This window comes from Dermatophagoides farinae, chromosome 2 (assembly GCF_024713945.1).
Source record: "Dermatophagoides farinae isolate YC_2012a chromosome 2, ASM2471394v1, whole genome shotgun sequence".
In the NCBI taxonomy this organism is placed as follows: Eukaryota; Metazoa; Arthropoda; class Arachnida; order Sarcoptiformes; family Pyroglyphidae; genus Dermatophagoides; species Dermatophagoides farinae.
Window position 1 is genome coordinate 7,844,857 of NC_134678.1, and position 22,927 is coordinate 7,867,783.

Sequence of the window (22,927 nt, forward strand, 5' to 3'; positions counted from 1 at the left end):
TCATCACGTCGTATCAATTTATTGCTATTTTGGGTTTTTTTCGGCTGCTTGCTTTTTTTTATTGTTTGTTTGTTTGTTTGTCCTATCACACTAGCTGAACTGAAGTTGTAAAATTTTTTTTTTCTTCATGTATGATATGAAACCCATTATTTTAATCGACAAAAATCAAAATCAATTTCCCATGAATAATAAAATGATGATGATGATGATGATGGTTGGAAACGACAAAAAATTTTTTTTTTTCATCAAATAAACCAAATGGCTTTGGGTGGTGGTGTAAAAAAAAATTGGCCGAATCAAATAAATCATATACATACACATTGCAACATGATTACAACACGATGATGATGATGATAAAGTTAGTTTCATGAATCCATTGAAAACATCCATTCATCCATAGCCGATAAACACATTTATCAAAAAAAAACAAACGAACGAAAGAAAGAAAGAAAAGAAAATTTCGAGGTAACAAATAAATAAACAGACAATATTGATTGCCGAAATATTTATTATGTGTTTGTTTGTTGCCAAATTCAATGGAATGGTATGGTAGAAATTTCCATTTCAATACAAAAAAAAAAAAACAAAACAAAACATCCACCCATTCCAGGTATTTTCATATGATGGTCATAAGACATTCACGTTTTTCTTCTTCTTGTTGTTGCTGTTGTTGTTGCAATGAATGATGACATATGATTTTTGTCGAGATAACAAGGACAAGATTTTTTTTTTTTTTTGGAAATTTGAAATCATCTGCACGATACATGCGTTTGTGTTGTGTTGAATGAATGAATGAATAAATGAATGTAATTTGCCTTGGAAACCAGAAAGAAAAATTGAAAGAAATTTTTTATTTGTTCTTTTCCGTGAAAATGTCAAAAAACATTCAGTTTTTTTTCATTTTATAACAGGGGGGTTTCTATTTCTGGATATGGTGTGATGAGCACTGATTCTTGGAATTTTTTTTTTTTTTGAAGAAAAATGAAAAAAATCAATAATTACCTTGAACGGCATTCGAATGATCCAATAATTGTTCATCATCAATGTTCATTTCAATCAGATCGATGGTGTTCATTAATTGTGATGAGAGAAAATTTAACAGACAAAAAAATGAATGTTTTTTATTTTGAAAACAAACAAACAAAAAAATTTCTGGAATTCCAAGATGGACCATTCGAGAATAAAGTAATCGCATTCAAAAACTCATCTAATGAAATGAGTGTGTGTGTGTGTGTGTGTACAGCTTCAAGATCAACATTAGTTTGTTTTTGTTTTTGTTTTGGTTAAATCGAATTGCAAGGGTTTTCGCGCGCTCTCATTTTTCGAATCAAAATATAGAAAAAAAAATCTAGAACAATGAATGCCATCTTTTGATTGTTTTGATGGATAGAAATTTTTTTTTTTTTTTTGTTATCAAAATTTGTGGAAATCCGATATACGTGCATGTGGATTTTGAGCACAACAGCGTGTGTGCATGTTTTGATTCCTCGAAACAACAACAACAAAAAATAATGTTTTATGTCTCTTTGAATTCTGCTTAAAAATTCGTAATCGAAGAAAAAAATGACAATGAAACAATATTCATTAGTGAATCGTTTGATGAATCGTGAAATTGGATCGATAAAAAATCCATCATCAACAACAATGATGATGAATGATTGTCGCCAGCATCGTGCATCGAAAATTCTATCCAACATGATTATTGATGAAAATCTTGAATATAATGACCATTTCTATTATAAAGATCTACTCGGACATTATGGTTGTGTCAATACTGTTGAATTTTCCAATGATGGAAATTTCATGATTTCTGGTGGCGATGATAAACGTGTTTTAATATGGCGTGTTTGGGATGCAATTGTTGGTATGTTTTTTGTTTGTTTGTTTGATTGATTGATTGATTGAATTATGGATTTTTTTCCTGTTTTGTTTTCAGATGATGATTATAAGCCACGAATAATGCGTAAAGAACATTCATCCAATATATTCTGTCTCAGTTTTGATCGAGAACAGCAACGTATTTTTTCCGGTGGTAATGATGATCTTGTTATTGTGCACAATGTGGAAACTGGCGATGCAATCGATGTTTTTGCACATATGAATGATGTTTATGGAATATCGGTGAATCCAACGAATAATAACATATTTGCAAGTGCATCGAATGAAATTCGTATATGGGATCTACGTAGTTCATTGAATTGTCAACATTTACAATCGAATGGTGTATTTCATGGTGTAAAATATAATCCCATTCAACCGTATATGATTGCAACTGCAAGTTCACAATTCGGTGTGGAACTATATGATCTGCGGCAACCACTGCAAAGATTATCAAGATTTTTTCCATCTTACATGGTCAATAGTCCAGCTGCAATGTGTGTAAATTTCAATCAAACGGGTGATAAATTATTGGCGTTGGGTAGAAAATTACCGCCTGTCCTGTATGATGTTCGTTCGCCATATCCACAATTATTATTTGAAGGTGATGGTTTCTATAATTATTGTACATTGAAAAAATGCAGTTTTGCCGGACAAAATGACCAATACGTTATATCTGGATCGGATAATTTTTATATTTATTTATGGAAAATACCGGATACTGTACGCAATGATTCTTGGCCAGAAAATCCATTGAAAAATGATACAACCACATTTGTTGCTAAACCAATACAACTGCTAACGGGACATCGATCCATTGTTAATCAAGTTTGTTTTAATCATCAAAATGGCGGTATTATTGCATCAACGGGTGTGGAGAAAATGATCCGTCTATGGAGTCCATTAATGCGACTAGGCCCAGAAGAATCGAATTGTATCAATTCAAAAGAGCCAAAATTTTCACGTCAATTATATCATTATACTGATTATATCAGTGAATTAGATCAACGTGATGAAAACAACAGTAACGGTGATAATAATGATGAAGATTTTCGTTTGATCGCCTATTTTGATATAATGCTTAAACGTGATATGTCACTAAGTTCATATAGTTCATCAGATGATGAGAATCGTTCATATTTTGAATTGTGTGATTATTCATCATCATCATCAACAACCACCAGTGCCGATAATGATGATGAACAAGATGATGATCATATCAAGAAAAATATCAATGACAGTTATCCGTCCACTGATTTAGAATCTGATTTGGATGAAAAATTTCATGTACAAAATCATTATGATTTCAAAAATCATAACCATTTACAAACAACATCAGCCACGTCAATTATTGGCAATAGAAAAAATTTAATTTCAAAAGATTATATGAGCCATACCTATTCAAAACGAATGTATGTTCGTTATTTAAAAAGTATTGTCAACATAATCATCAAACAAATGGAAATGATTTTACCAGAATTGAAAGAAATTCTTCAACAACAGCAATCACCGAGGGATTGTCAAAAATTGGAAAATAAAAAACAACAACAGCAGCAATCACAGCAAGAACAACAACAGATATCGATTCTGTTTTTAATGAGAAAACTTCATAATGAATTTCGTTCATATCAGGATCTTTATAAATGTATACAGATTAAGAAAAAATATAAACTTTTGATGCACGCATTTCGTTTTGTTTCGGAATTGTATGGTGCATTACGTACACGGACATTATTTCGTCGCCCTTATAATAATCATGGTGAATTGAATTTGAAAACCATAATTGCATCGTTGTCGAAATCGGATCAAATCAATGTGATGGCAAGAAAAATGTCCATTATCGAAGGTTCGTATTTTTTTTGTGGTTTATTCATTTTACCTTTTGTCTTGTCTGAACAGAACGAAAATTGTGTGATCGAAAACTTCATGGTCTCATTTGTAGTTTTTATGGAAGAATTTTACATTTGGCCAAATTGTTACTTGGTAATTTTTTTTCTTGAATTTTCTTTCAATTTTTTCATGGATTTATTTTTTTTCACTTGACCAGATGTAAAATGTTTTATAAATCTACGAAGTAATACAAATGAATTTTGTTATGCGCTCTTATGCGCCCAAAGTGGCAGTAATGATAATCATCATCAACATTCGATATTCTGTCTGAACAAACGTACAATAACTAGATGTTTAATACAGAATTTAGCTGAAGTTGAACTGGATACAATAACATCGGATTCGTCATCGGATGATGATATAATTGACTGGAATACGGATAATAATAATTCAGATGGTTATGATGACGACATTGATGCTGCTGCTACTGGTGGTGGTGATTTGGCTGATCCACAAAATGAAGATTTAAATCAATCCAGTGATAGCAGTGATGATAGTAGTGATGATGACGATGACCATGATGATGAAAGAAAAAAGAATATCTGGCTAGATAATCTTGTTTCATATTTTTCCAATTCTGATTCAATCGACGACGACGACGACGATGATGATAATGATGATGATGATTCAAGTGATGACAATGACAACAATAAAAATGATGATGACATTGATGAAGATGATAAAGAGCCTGAATCTTCCAATAAATTGAAAAATGATGAACCATCTTTTTCGCCATCATCATCAACCACGTCACCGCCACCATCATGTTCGACGATAAAAACAAAATCCGATTCAGATAATCCTACTGTTCGTTTTAAAAAAATTGAAAATTTTCACAAAAGAAATTACAAAAATGTCCATGCAATACAAAAACGGCTAAAACAACGTCGACGAAAATCATCGTCGTCATCATCATCGACAACATCATCGTCGTCGCCGATGAATAAGACATCGGTGAAAAAAATTCGACGAAATTGAATTTTTGATCCATGACATTTGTTTTTGTTTTTTTTTCTGAAAAAAATTTAAAATTTTTGATAAATATCATTAATAACAGGTGGCGTTACTATCTCATTGACTCGATCAAGTTTTATTCGATTAAATTTTTCTGAATGTTGTGGTTTTTTGGATTTTTTTCCATTTAGCATAATATATTTTGTTCGCTGCTCATCCGTGGTTCACGAATCAGAAAAAAATGTTCACTGAAATAGATTGGCAAACTATTGTTGAACAATTTGTTCATATTGGTCTCATATTTGGTGCCATATTTCAGCTAATATGTATTGGAGCGGCAATCTTTTTACCGTGTAAAAGTGAATTGGCAACGAATCAACGAGAATCGTCGAAAACATCATCATCGTTTGAATCTGGCACAAATGAACGATTTCTGGATGAAAGTGATGATGATCAGGATTTGAATGTGGGCAAAATCTATGGAAATCGTCATGGTAATAGTAATAATCATGTTCATCACCGACATCATCATCAAATGGATGATAATCGTTCCAATAGTCGTGGATCATCATCATCATCATCTTGGAATAGTCGAAACAAAGAAGGAAAACGAAAACGTCGATGAAAGATCATTTTTTTTTGTTTCACAAAAGATACTCATTCCATTCTTTGTTTTCAATTTTTGATTTCTATAAACACACAACAATGATGTGATTTCATTTCTTTTTTTTCATTTTCATTTTTGCATCACATTCGATAGTCCTTCATTATTTTAATTTGTAATCAGATGAATTTTTTAAAAAAAAATAAATTCTTTATAAAAGATTTTTTAAAACATGTCATTTATGAATGGTAACACAATTCTTTGGACTTGATCACACTGCCCATGCGTGAAAAAGCAACCATTGTGTTTGTTTTTTCGTCGATATTGTTGTTGTTGTGATTGTTATTGCGACTGTATTTTTTTTTCATTTCATTTCGTTTTGTTGTTTGTCGTTGCCGTCAATTGTTTTCTGTTATCTTTTTTCTTTCTCTTTATCTCTTGAATGTATTTACAAATCAGTCACTTTTTCAACAACAGCAACAGTTCATATTTTTTTTTTTAATTCATTTGATTGAATTTTTCATTCAATATTTGCAACAAAAAAAAACAAAACAAAAATTGTTGTTGTTGTTTGTTATTGCCTGTCATTTCGTCATTTGAAATGATCGCACGCGAAATACGCACATATAATACCACCACCATTCGATTAGAATCTGGTAAGCGAAAAAAAAAGTTTTTGAATTTCAGCCAAAAAAAACATACGGATTTTTTATTTTTTTATTGTTTATTTCTTTACCGAGCAGATTTTTTTGTTGTTGTTTTCATTTTTTTTTCTGTTTAAATGTCAAATCAGTGCCTTCTTCTTTCATTTCAACGTCATTTCATTGAACAAATTTGATGAATAAAAATCACAATTCGATTCGATTATTTTGTTTGTCTAAAATTTTTCAATCAATCGATTGTGTCATTTTCGAATGACAATTAATCAGCTGTATGTGTGTAGTGAAAATATTTCGCCAAATAAAAAAAAAATTATGATCAAATTATTCGTCAAAACAACGGTCATCATCGACAATATTAATACAATGATCATTGTACCGGAATCATCATTATCATTAACGTCATCGATGATTACCTAATTGATTTTTTTTTTATTTTATTTTAAAAGTTTTGTTTTTTTTTCTTCGATATTATTTTTTTTTTTAAAAAATTATTAATCAATTAATTCAATTGAATCTGCACAACGTCAACAATTCATAATAGTAGCTGGAACGAGATTATTCAAATTCAACAATTGTAACCACAGCCAATACTATGAATTATCCATTAATTTTCTCAGCAATCGTTGATATTGGTTCGAATGTACAGCTTTCGAAAGGTTTCACTGGTGTATCATGCATTACATTCGACAATGAACAAGAAATTCTATGGGCCGGTAATTATTCTGGTCATATAACTAGTTTCGTTCCAAATACAACAACTGGTCTTACGAAATATACATCATTCCATGTTGATTATGAAAGTGATGTCAGGTATGTGTGTGTTTGTTTGATTATTGATTTTTGATTGATTGAAAATTTTTTTTTCTCAGACAAATCGTCACCTTCAAAGAAGGAATTTTTTCATTAACAAAAAATGCATTACGTTTATCGAAACGTCGTGGTATTACACAATTCACACATAGAAATGAACATTTGATGAAAGATATGCAATGTATGCTATTGAGGAAAAATGATCATAATAAATGTGGTGGCCAATTATTAATGGCCGGTAATCAAGAAAAACTAATCGAATTGGATATCGAAACCGTTAAGCCTATTCGTATGATTGATATAATGGATGATGATGGTGGTGGCATACAGAATTGTTATCATATGAAAGGACATCCACGTTTCATTTGTATGGCCGATTGTGATGGAAAGGTTTGTTTGTCTTGATTTGCTTGAAATTTTACAAATTTTAATAATCTTTTCGATTTCGACTAGATTGTATTACGTGATTCGGATCAATTACGGATCCAACATCAATTCAAATCGGCTGCACCAATATCAGCAATTGATGCTTGTGGAAATTATCTTGTCACCATTTCACCATATTCACAATTAATGATGATTTATGATTTACGTCAGACAAAATTAGCATCCGTCACACAAATATATCAGCCATCGCATATCAAATTTTTATCCCGATTCACTACTAAATGTTGTATTGTATCAAGAAATGGTCGTTTTTCTATTGTAGATTTAACGAATCCTTCAACAATCAAGTATGTTTTAATGATTTGTTTTTTGATAAAAAATCAAAACGATTCTCTCTATGTATCCCACTTTAGTCCAATCAATGATGTTCAAATGCCTTCATATGATTCTCAGGTTACCGCTTTCGATATATCGGCCACCGATCAAGCATTTGCATTTGGTGATAATCAAAATTGCATATACATACATGGCACATGTGAAAAATTTGATATCAACACAAATCGTAGACAACCAGAATTTGCTGATCCAATAATGCCAACACCATATTATTCATTGATGACCACCAATGATCATTATACGCCAATATCGGAAATATCACCATTTCCTTATTTTGTTCTGCCATCAATGATTGATTATAGTCAACTAGTATCATATATGCCACCACAACAATGTCTACGTGTTTATCGTCCTGTACCAGCAATTGGTTCAGAAATATTACGATCAATGCGTGTTGTTGGTAATATTGGTTATGTTGTTAATTCACCGGGTGCGAAAATTCCCACGGCAATCAATAATGGCTGTTATACAACCAATAATGGCAATGGTTCAATACGTAGTAGTCCAGAAGGCAATGAATTCGGAACGGATCAAATGCCACATCGTTATCATTTTCTGGAACCAAATCACAATAAAGTCGATAAAGATGAATATGATTTCTCTCGATATAATAGCTCACCATTTCCAGGACTGGATTCAACAATACCAAATTCGTATGCAAATAATATGATTCAATGTCTGTATTTTATACCGGCATTTCGTTCCTTCAGTTATAAATCATATTTGTAATCGTGAATATTGCCTTGTTTGTGAACTTGGTTTTCTATTTCATATGCTTGATATTGCACCTAAACACAATCCATGTCAAGCAAATAATTTTCTTCGTGCTTTTCGTACAATACCAGAAGTATGTGCCTTTAAATTAATTGTACCAGGTAAGCAATTGATGATGATATGGTTCATTTAACTGATGGACATTTTTATTATTTATCCGAATCAAATTGATTTTGTGTGTTTGTTTGTTGTAGAAGAAGAATCTTTACGGAAGCAATTTAACTTTTTCAAACTTACACAACAATGGTTACGATTCCTATTACATCAATTACATCGTGAATCATTACAATCTTCTTCTTCAAACAATAACAACAACAACAATTTGACCATGCAAATTTTGATGGGCAATAATTCATCAAATGGCGGTGGAAACAATCACCATAACAATAATCATGCTAAAAATTTATGGCCATATCCACAGCAGCAGCAGCAACCACAATCACAGCAAATGGTTGAATCAGAAATTGAAAATTTAAAAAATTCATTTGTTACAGAAAATTTTTCGCTCCAATTAACTAGACATTTTCATTGTATAAAATGTCAAAATCAATGGAAAAGTCCATATATTTCATTTCCAGTCACATTGAATTATCCGATGAATCAACAAAATCAAAATCAACAACAATCATTCATTAGTTTTTCAGAGTTATTGTTGAATTCAATACACACAGAACAAACGATACAAGAATTTTGTGAAAAATGTCAAAAATTTCACAATAACATCATTGAACGACGATTAATGTCTAAATTACCGCCATTGTTTGCCATCAATACTGGTTTGGATAATAAAAATGTAAGTTTCTGCTCTTTCGAATGTTTTTCATTAAATTTTCTTGTGCAATTTTTTCTAGGCACAAAAATTCTGGCAAACACAAACTGAACGTTTCACAAAAATCATGACAAATAAGAGAGAAAAATATGTTGTTACAAATCTGGCTGATTTAGATAAATTGAAACAACAACAGAATAATAATTGTCAAGGAAATGGTGGTGGTGCTGGTGGTGGTAGCACTAGTAATAATAATCAAATGCCATGTCGTTATGGAAAATTTTGTAAACGTTTAGATTGTAAATTTTATCATTCACATCGTGATGATGACGATGGAAATGAAAATAATTTCTATTCATGGATACCCATGTCAATTTTTATATCGAAAAATTCAAACAATTCTGATGGTTCATCATCATCATCTAAAATGCAAATAAAAGATGATTATAGTGACAATGGTGTTCTAGATAAAGATAATTATATTGAATATTCATTAATCAATGTCACGTCGGTGGTAAAATCATCGGAAGAAACATTTGGTAATATTGTCAGCGCTATTAAAATTGATAAATCATATTTTGATGCACGTCGACGTCGACAATTGGCAAACAGAAAACGAATTCGACGGCGTTATCAAAATCGTTTTGTTGGTGGTGGTCAACAACAAAATAATAACTTTGTTGGCGATGATGATGAGGATTTATCCGACGAAAATGATGATGAAGAATTGGATGCATCAATTATTGATGATAATGAAATGTTTACGATTGATAGTCGTACTAATTCATCGTCATGGGATATGGAAAATTTGCCGTGTTATGATTCCAAAATGGATTGGTATCTCTTCAATCATTATCTGATTAATCCAATCACAAGTGAAGAAGTTGTTTCCACTGATTTTACCTGGAAAGTACCAACAATATTGATGTATATGAAGAATGATTGTATGAAAAATTTTCCACATAACAAATTATTACGACGTACCAAGAATAATATGATCAACACGAATGTATTCAATCAATGTTTATCGATATCGCAGAAAATTCCAATGAAATCAATTTCGTTTTTGCCATTGGATTTAGAGATGGAACCACCCAAAAAAGGTGAAATCGTTGCAATGGATGCTGAATTTGTTATGCTCAATCATGAAGAAACTGAATTACGATCCGATGGTACTAGAGCCACGATAAGACCATCACATAAATCTGTTGCGAGAATTTCCTGTGTACGTGGATCCGGTCAAATGCAAGGTGTTCCCTTTATTGATGATTATATTTCAACACAGGATCAGGTTGCTGATTATATGACAAAATTTTCCGGTTAGTTTAATCGAAAATTTCAATTTTTCATTTTTTCAACATTTCAATTTTTTCCCATATGTAAAAAGGAATACAACCAGGTGATCTGGATGCAGCACTATCATCGAAACATTTGACAACATTGAAATCAACGTATCTGAAACTTCGATTCCTGATCGATAATGGTGTAATTTTTGTTGGACATGGTTTACGTAATGATTTTCGTGTCATTAACTTGGTAGTGCCACCGGAACAAGTGATCGATACTGTTTATCTGTTTCAATCACCGAATTCAAAACGTATGGTATCATTACGATTTTTAGCATGGCATTTTCTTAATCTAAATATTCAAAGTGAAACACATGATTCAATTGAAGATGCTAAAACTGCGCTAGCATTATATCATAAATATAAAGAATTAGAAATGAATGGCTGTGCTAAAGAAGCTATTGAAAATCTATATCAAATTGGCAAAGAATGTGGATGGAAAATTCCAAATTTTTGAGTAATTCATAAAAAATTGTTACGAATGTAGTTCATCATCATGAATTTTTTTTAAAAAAGAAATCATTCTCATCATCATCATTGTTCGCATGTGTTTTATTTTTTTTCTCTCTCATTTTGTTGAAAACAAAAACAATCTCAGTCATCCATCAGGTTATCAATTTCTCACTTTTGGCTGTATCTCATTGCAAAAATTATTTATTGTTAAATTGAGCAAAAAAAAAGTCAAATTATTAAAAACATTTTTTCAATTTTTCAATGAATTACGATCATTTCTTCATCTTCTTCTTTTGTTTGATTGAATATACATTGAATTCATTTATTGGTGGTGGAAAATTTGTTCGTATACGATCATAGCCTATTTCATTTTCATTATGATTTTCGTTCCATTCGATATATTTTTCAATGACAAACATATTAAATTTCGAAAGCTTTCCATCAATATTGTTGATATCGATCCATTCACATTGGTCAATTTCATTGGGACATTTATTGATTTTTTGATTATCATCAAGCGAATGGTTTGAAATGGCACGTAAATGGCAGACAAAATATAAATCCGAACAATTGAATGCCCAATCAACACGATGTAAATGACGTATCGTTAAAATGCAACGAAATTCGGTATTGATACCTGTTTCTTCATATACTTCACGTATGACAGCATCCGATAATTCTTCATCTTGTTCAACATAACCACCGGGAAATTTCCAATAATCGGTTATTTTTGCCTGTTCTTTAACAAGTAATATTTGATTTTTATCATTCAAAACTAAACCACCTGTTTAAAAGGAAAATTGATGAGGAAGATTCACAAATGTTGTTATATTATCAGCTGCATTTGTTTTGTTTTTGTTTTAACTAACCTACGCCGATATTAGTGTATGCATATTTGGGAATATTATTACGACGATGATCAATCAATGATTTAACCATTATAACATTATTATCTTTGGTATGATGAAAATCAAAGCCCAACTAATGAGAATGAATGAACAAGTGGAAAAATTTTTTCATCAATTTATCATCATGAGAATTTTTTGTCATATATTAACATAACCTTGACTAATGGTTCAATTAAACGGACATTATCGTCATTGGTTATTCGAAACCAAATTGTACGTATGTTTTTCGTTGCTTCTTGTTGTTGTGATTTGATTCGATTAACCAATTCATCGATTATCGTTGATAAACGATTCGAATCAATTGATTTAATTTGTTCATTGTTTGTTTCAAAATGAATGCCACCATATCTATCGAATTTTGAATGAAAAAATTCATTCGAAATTTTTCGTCTTTGTATTTGATGAATAAATGAAGCTGTTTTTTGCCTATGATGATGATTCATGAACAGACGGTTAAAAAGTCTAAATGTCATCGTTTTGTTTTGACGTTATGGTTTTAATTTAAGATTTGAAGATAAAAAGAGAACCGAGGAAAAAAATGGGGTTTTGCATCCACATCGAAGAAAGAAAAACCGGTTATAGTGTCGATCGAAAAAGAAAATTGATGTGGTGAAAAAAAATTTCCTTAAAAAATTTTTTTTTCATTGAAAAACGATGATATCTATTGTGAGTGATGTGAATTGAATTTCTAACGACATTTATGTTGAGGATTCTCGTTCGAAAAAGTGTTTATGTTATTTGATTCAGCAAATTTTTGTTTTCAGTGATTATGAAATCTTTATTATTAGCACATAGTAAAAGTCCGGGTAAATTAATTTTATCCGGTGAACATTCTACAGTATACGGCAAGGTAAGTATTGAATTTTATCTTGCCATTTTGATTGAATTTTTTTTTTGTTTCGTTTCGAAAGAATTCTGTAGCCACTACTGTTGATCTGTATACGGAATGTGAAATTTTCGCTATAAATGATGGAACTATTCGATTGCAATTTTGTAATCTGGATTACGAAAAAACTTGGCCACTGGAATTGTTGAAAAATTGCCCAAAGCTCATTTCGGATATCGACGCGTTTCCGATTTAATGGTGAAGAATCATTGATGAAAATCAATCAATTATGGAATGAACTGCAATCAGAACCGACAAATATATCTCATTCATGTTTGGCTTTTTTATTTCTCTATCTAAGTATTGGTGATTTATCCGAAAGAAAAAGTATTAAAATTGTGGTCAAAAGCAATCTACCAAATGGTGCTGGTCTTGGTTCATCATCAGCTTTTATCGTATCAATGGCTCAGGCATTATTCACTGCATCACAAGTATCGATCGATAAAAAAGAATTTAATCGTTGGTGCTGGGAAATGGATAAAATATTTCATGGAAAACCATCCGGTGTTGATAATTCAATTTGTACATATGGTGGAGCCATTTTATTTCGAAATGGACAATTAGTAGAACAAATTGATCACAAGGATTTACCTGAATTGAAAGTGATATTGGTCAATACACAAGTGCCTCGTAATACCAAGAATATGGTTGAACAATGTCGACAACGATTAACAATTTTCACCGATATTGGTAATCACTTGCTTGAATTGTTGAATTCTCTTTCACAACAAGTATGGTCAACATTGAAGGATCAATCCGGTGGTAATCTTAATCAATTGTCAACATTATTCGAAATGAATCAACATTTATTGAATTGTTTGAATGTTGGTCATGAAAAAATTGATGAAATTGTTGCCATAGCTAAACGTCATGATCTTAGTGCCAAACTTACTGGTGCTGGTGGCGGTGGTGTTGTCATGATCTATCTTAACAGTATGTTGGATGAATAGAATGTTTTTTTTTTAAATTTTTTTTCAACCATTTCTTTCTCCCATTAGATGATACGAAACGAGAATCATTACTGAAACAATTACATTCCAATGGATTCATTACGTATCAGGTTAAACTTGGTGTTTGCGGCGTTCATACCGTCGTGAATTGATTTTTGATTTTATTAAAACAAAAATTTTTTAAAATTAAAGAATTTTTTTCAAAAAATAAAAATTAAAGCGAATATATGTATCACGTTCAAATAATACGTGCATATTTTTATTTTATCACGTGATCAAAGTAATTTACAGTTACTCGGTTATTATGATGTACGCATCATTTATTTGTCTTTTTTATGTAAAAAAAACGGAATTTCCACCAAAAAAAAAATTATTTATCAACAATTCGAAATTGACGAATATGTTAAAAATTCAGCTCATTACCAATTGAATAGATAAACTTATCGATCAATCGATCAGTGAATTCAAACGACGAGGAAAAAAAACGATGGATGACGATTTTGGTACAACGACGACCACGACTGCATCATCAATTGATGAATCAGATGATTCAATTATTGTATTGAAAAGTAAGCTCCAATTTAATTTGATTGTTTGTCTTGCTATTTTTGTGTGTTTTGTTTTGTTTTGTTTTTGGCTTATCGCTTATTATTTGATTTTTGATTATTATTTATTTGACAGACAATAAGAATAACAATGATAATGATGGTGATGATAATCATGATACATCAATGATGACAATGAATAATGATAATGGTGGTTCATATCGTCACAAAATGACCGTACAAATTGTAGCAGATAAATCAGCATTACATTGTAAAAATGGTTGCGGTTTTTATGGTAATCGTGAATGGTTTGGTTATTGTTCCATATGTTATAAAGAGATTCGTCATCATCAACAACAACAACAACAACATCAGCATCATCATAATCAATCAAATATGGCTCAAATACAAAAAAATTATCCTGTTTCATCATCGATACCACCACCATCAACATCAATGTCGCCACCACCACTACAGCCAACATCTCAATCATCATCATTTTCAATGTCATTGAAACAGAAAATTTTACCCGAATCATTGAATCGTGCACATTCCACTACATCACTTTCATCTTCTACTGCATCGTTTCTAACGAATCCAACTGGATCATTATCATTTAGGTTTGGAAATTTTTTCAAATTTTTCATGTTGATTTTTCAATGTTTATCTTTGTAGGAAATTTGAGGAGAAAAAACGTCAACAATCTGAAAAGAATCGTATAAAATCAATTTTTAAACGTGCATCAACATTTCGTGAATATCGTTCATCATCGGCAGCTAGTTCTAGTCAACAACATTCGAATAGCAACAACAATAGCCATCATACTACACAGGAAAATAATTCATGGCCATTTTTTTCATTGGAACGTCCATTCGAAGAAGTTTTAGCAAAATTCTATCCTGATTATGCATTACGTGATATTAATGTCAATGTTGCGAAATGTGTAGAAAAAGTGAATAAATTACTGAATCGTGGTACCTCGATTGAAGATCTAACGGAATTAATGCATGATTTTTATTCTACAATGGAAAATCGTTTTCAAACAAGTCCACATTATAAAGATGTCAATAGCGTTCAATTCTCACAGCTTATTGATCAGACAGAAAAAATTCTAATGAATAAATTATATACAAATTTATTTGCACGTGTCCAAAACGAAGAAGAAGAACGTGATCTGGAATTGCAGAAAAAGATTCGAAATCTAAATTGGATAATGTCTAATCATTTGGATATTGAAATCAATCTCAGACATCCTAAGGTTAAAGATTTAATGGATCAAGCAATAACGGAAATTAGTGAAGTTGATTCGAAACAAATTCCTTACGAAAAATTGGATGCTATTGTTCGATGTTCGAAAACAATTTTTGAAATGTTACAAATTGACAATAATGCTGCCATTTCGGCGGATCAATTTTTACCGGCATTAGTTTTTGTCATAATAAATGCTAATCCGCCATTATTACAATCGAATATAAAATTTATAACACGTTTTAGCACACCATCACGTCTAATGACTGGTGAAGCTGGCTATTATTTCACAAATCTTTGTTGTGCAACAACATTTATCGAAAAAATTTCCGGTGAATCACTTAATATGAGTGAAAGTGATTTTCAGGTATGTTTTGATTCAACTAAAGCTAAATGAAATGAATCATCATCTGTTTTTTTTTTTTGTTTATATATAGAGCTATATAAATGGTGAAGCACAGCCACCGGGCTATTATAAACAATCATTTCTATGTGAACCATTTCGTATAATGAATTCTAATCATACGATATTAAATGATACAATTAAACGTAATGCTCAATGGTTAGAAAATCTTGACTATCTAGAAAAACGTATGGATCGTTTTGAACAAATATTTGAAAATAAGTGTCGTGTGGCTATCGATTCATCGAAAGAAATGATTGCCCAACATTCAACATATAAAATTTTCGACACAGCTAGTGTTGATGATGTTGATCCATTATTATTTCCGGAAAATTTTCGTGAAACATACAAAAAACATAGACAACAAAAAAAGGAAAAAGAAAACCTTTTGATTGAAATTGAATCAACATCATCATCACCAAATCTAAATATCAATGATGTATCTGTCGATAGTCAAATTGTCTGTGATCAGTTAGCTTCAATCGATTTTAATCATGATTCATCAATCGAACCTTTGACGGTGGAAACAAACGACGACGATAAGGACAACAACAACGATAATGATGATGATGATGGTGGATTTCCAAAACTTCCAAATCCATTATGTCCAGAACCTATTTCAACAACAACGACGGTCAACTCAAATTCAGATCAATCGGAAAAAACAAGCGAATAGCAAACCAAAACATGAAAAAAAAACGTTGCAATTAATTTATAAAAAAAAAAATTTTAATTCCACTAGATTGAAAAAAAGAGTGTTTGTGTTGTATGATGTTTTAGTAGGAGAAAATTTATTTAAAAAATTTTTTTTTGTTGTGAAAAATATTACAATGATGATAATTTGTTTTTTTTTATCAAAAGAAAAAAAAATTCAATTAAAATTGACAAAATTATTCATTAACCTAATAATTTTAGAGAGAAAAAAATTCATGAATCAATCATTGTGCGATTGTGAAAACAATCTCGAGATCAAAACATCGTCATCATCATCATCATCATAATCATGTGTTTTTGATATGTTCATCAATTGTCGATGTTTGCCAGTGTTTGTTGATTTTGATTTTGTTGTTGTTTCTTCTGTTTTTGACAATGCTGATTATGAATGATATTCATAGATAGTGTTGTATTTTTACCAATTGCTTCTTCTTCTTGATCACTAATATCATCATTATTATCGCTTGATGTACTGGATGAAATTGAATCACAATAACGTCGACTAGATTCATTAAATTGATGTACAGCTTTATGAAATTTTTTCCGTAATAAATATTTACTATCATCATCATCTACGGCATCTTCATCGTCATCACCATCATCGTCATCATCTGAGCAATTACAAGAATCACCATCAGAATCAGAATGTAAATATGATTGATTAGATGATGATGATGATGATGAATCATTATCGGAATAATGTTTACGATTGAATTTATTGCCCATAATTTTACGCGATTTTCGGTTCTGTTGTTGTTCGAATGTTTCAAAAATAACTTTATTCACTTCTTCGATTGATTCTTCAATGATTCTTGGTTCCCGGTTATTACGATTATTAATGATGAATAAATCATTTTTCTCCAATTCTTCATTAACACTATTTTCATCGATACTACTCAGACTTGGCAATGTATTGGAATTACTTTGACGACATTTTATTCGATTAAATGTCGTTGTTGTTGTCGAAGTCGATGCCGATGTTGTGGCTGCTTTAACATTATTATCATCAAGATCTGCAAATTCGCCATCACCAAATGGTGATTTTATTGATGATGGTGTCATTGGACTTTTATCCGGGAAACGAATTTTATTCGAATGTGTTGACGGCGTGGAAAGACAACTTTGATAACCATCACCACCATAGCCAGAATCAAATGTAGATGTTGTAGACATTTTTGGTATCAATTTCGAATGTTGATTATTATTATTATTTGGACTATTTGGATTTGATGATGATTCCAATAGAATGGTTGTCGTCGTAGATGATGATTTATCAATCGTCGTTGCAAATCGATGATCAATCGATGGTGATGAATTACTATTATCTGAATTATAATGGTAATTGAATACATTATTACAATCATTAGTTGTTTGTATTGCTTTATCTGAATGTTTCATTTTTGTTAGTGAATGATGATGAATTTTATTAAAATTTTTATCCAATATTGATGGTCTTGATGGTGTATTACTATTACGTAGTAGTACATTATCGGTTGTTGTTTCAGGATTCATCGTTTCCTCATTATTAGACTGAGCATTTTTCACGATATTATGATGATTAGGTGATGTAATTATAGGTGATGAGGAATGATGATTATGATGACGATAACGATGATTTTTAATTGAAGAATGATGATGACATTGGTGACATGTTGATGATTTTTTGGGTGATCGTCGATAATAATTAGGACTTTTCATTCGTTTTGGACTATTATTAATAGATATTCGTTTCTTTCGATGATTTATTTTACGACTATTGGATGGTGGTGGTGATGGTGAAACAATAAAATTTAAATTTTCATTACCAGATTCATCATTATCATCATCGATGGTGATGGTAGCCGGTTCTATACGATTCCTTTGTTTATCATGATCATTATAATCAAGCAATGTATATGGAATCACTTTATTACAATCATAAAGTTCTTGTTGAAATACTTCGGGAACTTTTTCAACAAATGGCGATAGAATCGATAATGGTGAACGATCAGATAGTGATTGTTGTAATTGTAGTTGTTGTTGGCCACATTGTTTAGCCATACGGGTCATTAGCGAGTGTTCACGTTGTAAAAGATTTTTTTCACGTTGTTCCAATTTCAACAGACATGTCATCAATTCCATATAAAGATTATTGGCACATTCACGTTTGCGAACATATTCCTCTCGGATATGTTGTGCGTGCATTAATTCTTCTTTACGTTTGCAGATTAAATGTTCAATTTCGTCTTTATAATTTTCATTCATCATCTGACGTTCATTCGAAATGGCAACACTGGATCTTCGGCGTTTCATACGTCGCATACAATTACGTATTTCATCACGCCATTGTTGTTGAATGATGAAAAATTGATTCGCTTCAATTGATGCTAATTCTGTATTAGCGATATCAAGATGCATTAAAATCTGACGAAATGATGGACGATTTCTTGGTTTAACATTCCAACATTGTTGCAGTAATAGATCAAATCCACGCGGTAAACCAGATGGAATCGGTAACGTGAGGCTTGAATTGCCTACACCCCATATTATGGCCGATGAATCTACATCACGATATGGAATTTCACAATTCAATAATTCCCATAGAACGACACCATAGCTCCAAATGTCAACTTTTTCTGAACAAAGTTCATCACGAATTATTTCGGGCGCCATCCATGCAACAGTGCCAGTGAATGACATTTTTGTTGATCGATCATTCCATTGTTTACATGTACCAAAATCAGATATTTTCAATGTATCATTATATGATATGAGTACATTTGGTGATTTCAGATCACGGATGTATAATTTTATATGAATGCAAATAATTCATTCCAGAAGCGATTTGTCTAGCCCATTCTAGAATCATACTGGGTGATAATTGTTGTCCACTCTTCAGGAATTCATATAATTGTCCATATGGACAAAATTCCATTACGATGCAATAACAATTTGGACTTTGTGTACAAACACCACGAAATGCAACGATATTTGAATGATTCAATTTTCTTAAATGTCGTATTTCAGTTTCACGTTTTTCTTTTACTTTTTTCACTGCAACCCATTCATTATTATATTTTCCTAATTTTTTCAGCAATGAAAAAAACCATCAGTTTTAGAATTTAGAAAAAAAAACTCAAACCAAACTTACCCATAAAAACGGCACCTTGTGCACCACTACCAAGCCATTGTAAATCTTTAATCATTTCGAATGGTATCTCCCAATCATCATCTTGATGATGATGAAATCCTTGCATCATTTGTGAATCTTTTGTTCCAAGTAAATCGAAAAATGGTTTCAAACAACCAATAATGCCATTGAACCATCTACCAGTATTGTAGCCAAAAAATGTTGTAAATAAATTGTGTGAATAGTAATCTGAATGATGATGATTGAATGGTGGTGGTGGTATATCACGATACGCTTGTCGACTAAATATATACGGTTTACTACCATTCATATGGTGATTGGAATTACTATAGGATTGAAATTCATTTATCGTTGATTTTGGTTGATGTAATGAAACATAAACATCTTGATTATGTGCATCTAATACAATATGCGTTTCATATCTTGGTACCGATTGATTTGTTGAATCTTCTACGATAGGATTCTGTGCAAAAACACGTGTTAATTTACGATGTGATGCAATTTGTTGTTGTTGATTTAATTGATCATCATCATCATCATCATCATGGTTATTATCATTATGAAACATTGTTAAATCTTCATAAAATTCTTCTTGTATTCTTTGTGGTTGTCTGTATGTTGTTGTTGTGTTCTTGCTAGTCGATGGTTCATTATCATCAACAATGTTTATTGGTTGATTATCATCAACCCGATGATTAACGGCTGGAACGATTTGTCTTTGATTTAATATCAAACTATTGGAAGACAATGGTGGTGATGATGATGATGATGGTGATTTAGCACCGGAATTGGCGAATGATTCCCTGGTAGCAAAACAAACCATTTGTTACAACAACAAAAAAAATTAATTTAATTCAAACAAACAAAAAAAAGAAGAAAGAAAATTCAATCAAAATGTCAACCACACACACACACACACACACGGTGGTTGATTGTTAAAATGAATGGATTCTGATTCTTTTTTTTCTCTTCACGAGAAAAAAAACCTCATGGTTTAGTTTTCAAGTAGATTTCAAGTTGCTTCGTTTTTGTTTTCTATTTTTTTCATTCTATTGTGGAATATTAATTTTGTCATTTTGTATCACTACAAAACAAGCTAATTACCCTTGCACTCTTACTCTTGCATATAATAGTCACATATACGATAATAGAATACGATTGTGTTTGCCAAATTTTCTCGAAAAAAAAGTACAAAAATCTAACCATACACGCGTTTTCATCATCAATCGTTGCATCTTTTCATTTGAATATAATGCAATTCTGTGCATAAAAGAATCAAGGATATTCAATGAATATGATATGAACTATAATGAAATCTGAATTTAGATTTTTTTTTCTGTTTAGTGTTTCGAAAGTTGAATTCACTCTACACTTTCATAATTGCATCATATTCAAAATTGATATATTCCAATGAAATAAAGAAACAAATGAAACACACACTAACCTTTTTTCATCATTATTAATTGAAGTGATGATGATGACTTTTTCTTTGTCACTTTGGTTAATTTGATTTTCATCATACAATTGTTGTTGTGATGAATTCTGTTTCAATGTTGATTCTGTTTGAACGAATTCTGTCATCACTGGATTTTCGTGATAATTTGGATTTATATCATCATCATCGTTATCATTTTTTGCCATTATCATTGATTTTTTTTCTTGTGTGGTTATTATCAAAAGAAAAAAAAACGAGATAATTCAGTTACAATTCAATAACAACAAGAATAATGGATCATAATAATCTTCATAATTCTAGAATCGGCTAATGGTGGAGAATTTTCAAGAATTGGTCTTATGATCAGTTGTTGTCGTTGTTGTTGTTGTTGTTGACGTTGTTGGTTGTCCAATATATATCGGGTTACAGCCCTAAAAATATGAAAAAAAAAACCGAAATGTCCGAAAAGCAGTATATATTCTTTTTTTCTGTGTATGCGATACCATTGACTCATTGAATAGATGTAAAATGAGGTGAGGTGAGATCAAATGTATATACGCGAATCAATTCGCTAAGCTGCTGCTGGAACTGCTGCTAGAATTCAAAATGGAATTGCCTGAATCAAAGTAATATGTATCTGCGTTGGATGTATATGTGGAACATTATTCCTATGAATGGAACGGGAATTTCACCCAAAAAAAAACGATTCTTTCATATTCGATGGTAGTAGTAGTAGTAGTAGTGGTAATCATCGTGTTTGGAACCCAATATGTTGTTTGACATTGTTCCAGACGGTTCCATGTTGTATATGGGTAAATAATCGAATGTGTGCCCATATTTTTTTATATATGTCATCATGTATCAAATGATCTAAAAAAAAACAATGACGATATTTTCACCTACACACACACGAGCATATATATATATAGTCGGCTATTGATACTTGATTATTATTATTTTTGGAAATGACATTTCGATTGATCCATTAGATTGACCATTATTATGTAAATAATTTTTTATTCAAAAATTTTCATTATTCAAAATGAAATGTCAAATTAATCATCCGGAGAGAGCCCATAAAAAAAATTCAAAACATTCATTGTTTGATGATGATAAGACCTGCTTGGGTAGAAATAGCCTTAAAGCCATTTCCAAAATTTCGAATGTTTTTTTTCATTCATTCGTAAAAAAAACCACTTTCCTGGCGCCACTTGACGGAAAAGATTAACAAACAATAACGACAACAACAACAAAAAAATTTTCTTTTTTTTCTGGGAGCCACGCCGTATAATCAATTTGTATTTGTGTGTGTGTAATGCCGCCAACGTTTTTTTAAAACAGAAAAAAAATGATAATCATGATCATCATCATCATTTTATGATACAATTGCAATTGTCGCCTTGTATGTCGTTTTAATGTATGCGTGTGTGCATATTGGCTAATAAAAATCATACCACGCCGTCCGTCCGTCATCATTATTATCATCAACGAAAAACGACGACGACGACGACGACGAAAAAAAAATTCACCAAAAAAGAAAAAAGCCAAGCTAGAAAAAAGCTACAGATACATGTACGCCATTTCATAACATAAATAAATGAATGAATGAATGAATGAGCATATGTGTGTGAGTTAGAATTGTATGGAGGCAGCACAGTCAATCACCACCACCACCACCACCACAACAACCACCACCACCACAACCAACAAATCACACCTTGTGCATGATGCTTGGTTGTTTTTTTTGCTTGTTTGTATATGTGAATCGTCGTTTGTTCTTTATTT

General features: G+C 31.3%; 7 protein-coding genes across 7 annotated transcripts; 5 read left to right on the forward strand and 2 right to left on the reverse strand.

Moving 5' to 3' along the window:
* Window positions 1-1,443: 1,443 nt before the first annotated feature.
* On the forward strand, window positions 1,444-4,846 carry LOC124499137 (uncharacterized). The gene is made up of 4 exons (XM_075735650.1): window positions 1,444-1,864; window positions 1,937-3,724; window positions 3,778-3,861; window positions 3,926-4,846. The coding sequence occupies exons 1-4, from the start codon at window positions 1,564-1,566 to the stop codon at window positions 4,744-4,746; spliced, it is 2,994 nt and encodes a 997-aa protein (XP_075591765.1). The 5' UTR covers window positions 1,444-1,563; the 3' UTR covers window positions 4,747-4,846.
* Window positions 4,847-4,963: 117 nt separating this feature from the next.
* LOC124494273 (uncharacterized) lies at window positions 4,964-5,545 on the forward strand. The gene has a single exon (XM_047057449.2). It carries the CDS (start codon window positions 4,964-4,966, stop codon window positions 5,345-5,347), a length of 384 nt encoding a protein of 127 aa, XP_046913405.1. The 3' UTR covers window positions 5,348-5,545.
* A 103-nt stretch (window positions 5,546-5,648) lies between these two features.
* PAN2 (PAN2-PAN3 deadenylation complex catalytic subunit PAN2) lies at window positions 5,649-11,185 on the forward strand. The gene is given in 9 exon segments (XM_047057460.2): window positions 5,649-5,982; window positions 6,070-6,798; window positions 6,858-7,188; window positions 7,252-7,532; window positions 7,599-8,283; window positions 8,285-8,456; window positions 8,550-9,148; window positions 9,207-10,443; window positions 10,512-11,185. Coding segments are annotated over 8 exon segments (3,939 nt in total). The 5' UTR covers window positions 5,649-5,982; window positions 6,070-6,580; the 3' UTR covers window positions 10,928-11,185.
* Window positions 11,186-11,192: 7 nt separating this feature from the next.
* On the reverse strand, window positions 11,193-12,484 carry LOC124494265 (nucleoside diphosphate-linked moiety X motif 6). Its single transcript, XM_047057438.2, has 3 exons — window positions 11,987-12,484; window positions 11,793-11,904; window positions 11,193-11,707 (listed from the first exon to the last, which is right to left on the reverse strand). Exons 1-3 carry the CDS (start codon window positions 12,302-12,304, stop codon window positions 11,196-11,198), a joined length of 942 nt encoding a protein of 313 aa, XP_046913394.2. The 5' UTR covers window positions 12,305-12,484; the 3' UTR covers window positions 11,193-11,195.
* Window positions 12,485-12,542: 58 nt separating this feature from the next.
* Window positions 12,543-13,891, forward strand: Mvk (Mevalonate kinase). The gene is made up of 3 exons (XM_047057402.2): window positions 12,543-12,681; window positions 12,743-13,650; window positions 13,716-13,891. Exons 2-3 carry the CDS (start codon window positions 12,930-12,932, stop codon window positions 13,817-13,819), a joined length of 825 nt encoding a protein of 274 aa, XP_046913358.2. The 5' UTR covers window positions 12,543-12,681; window positions 12,743-12,929; the 3' UTR covers window positions 13,820-13,891.
* A 34-nt stretch (window positions 13,892-13,925) lies between these two features.
* On the forward strand, window positions 13,926-16,755 carry Rabex-5 (Rabaptin-5-associated exchange factor for Rab5). Its single transcript, XM_075735652.1, has 4 exons — window positions 13,926-14,236; window positions 14,349-14,832; window positions 14,888-15,827; window positions 15,898-16,755. Exons 1-4 carry the CDS (start codon window positions 14,155-14,157, stop codon window positions 16,537-16,539), a joined length of 2,148 nt encoding a protein of 715 aa, XP_075591767.1. The 5' UTR covers window positions 13,926-14,154; the 3' UTR covers window positions 16,540-16,755.
* LOC124494149 (uncharacterized) lies at window positions 16,574-22,856 on the reverse strand. Its single transcript, XM_047057318.2, is given in 4 exon segments — window positions 16,574-19,355; window positions 19,357-19,637; window positions 19,708-20,510; window positions 21,152-22,856. Coding segments are annotated over 4 exon segments (3,756 nt in total). The 5' UTR covers window positions 21,355-22,856; the 3' UTR covers window positions 16,574-16,886.
* Between the last annotated feature and the right edge of the window lie 71 nt (window positions 22,857-22,927).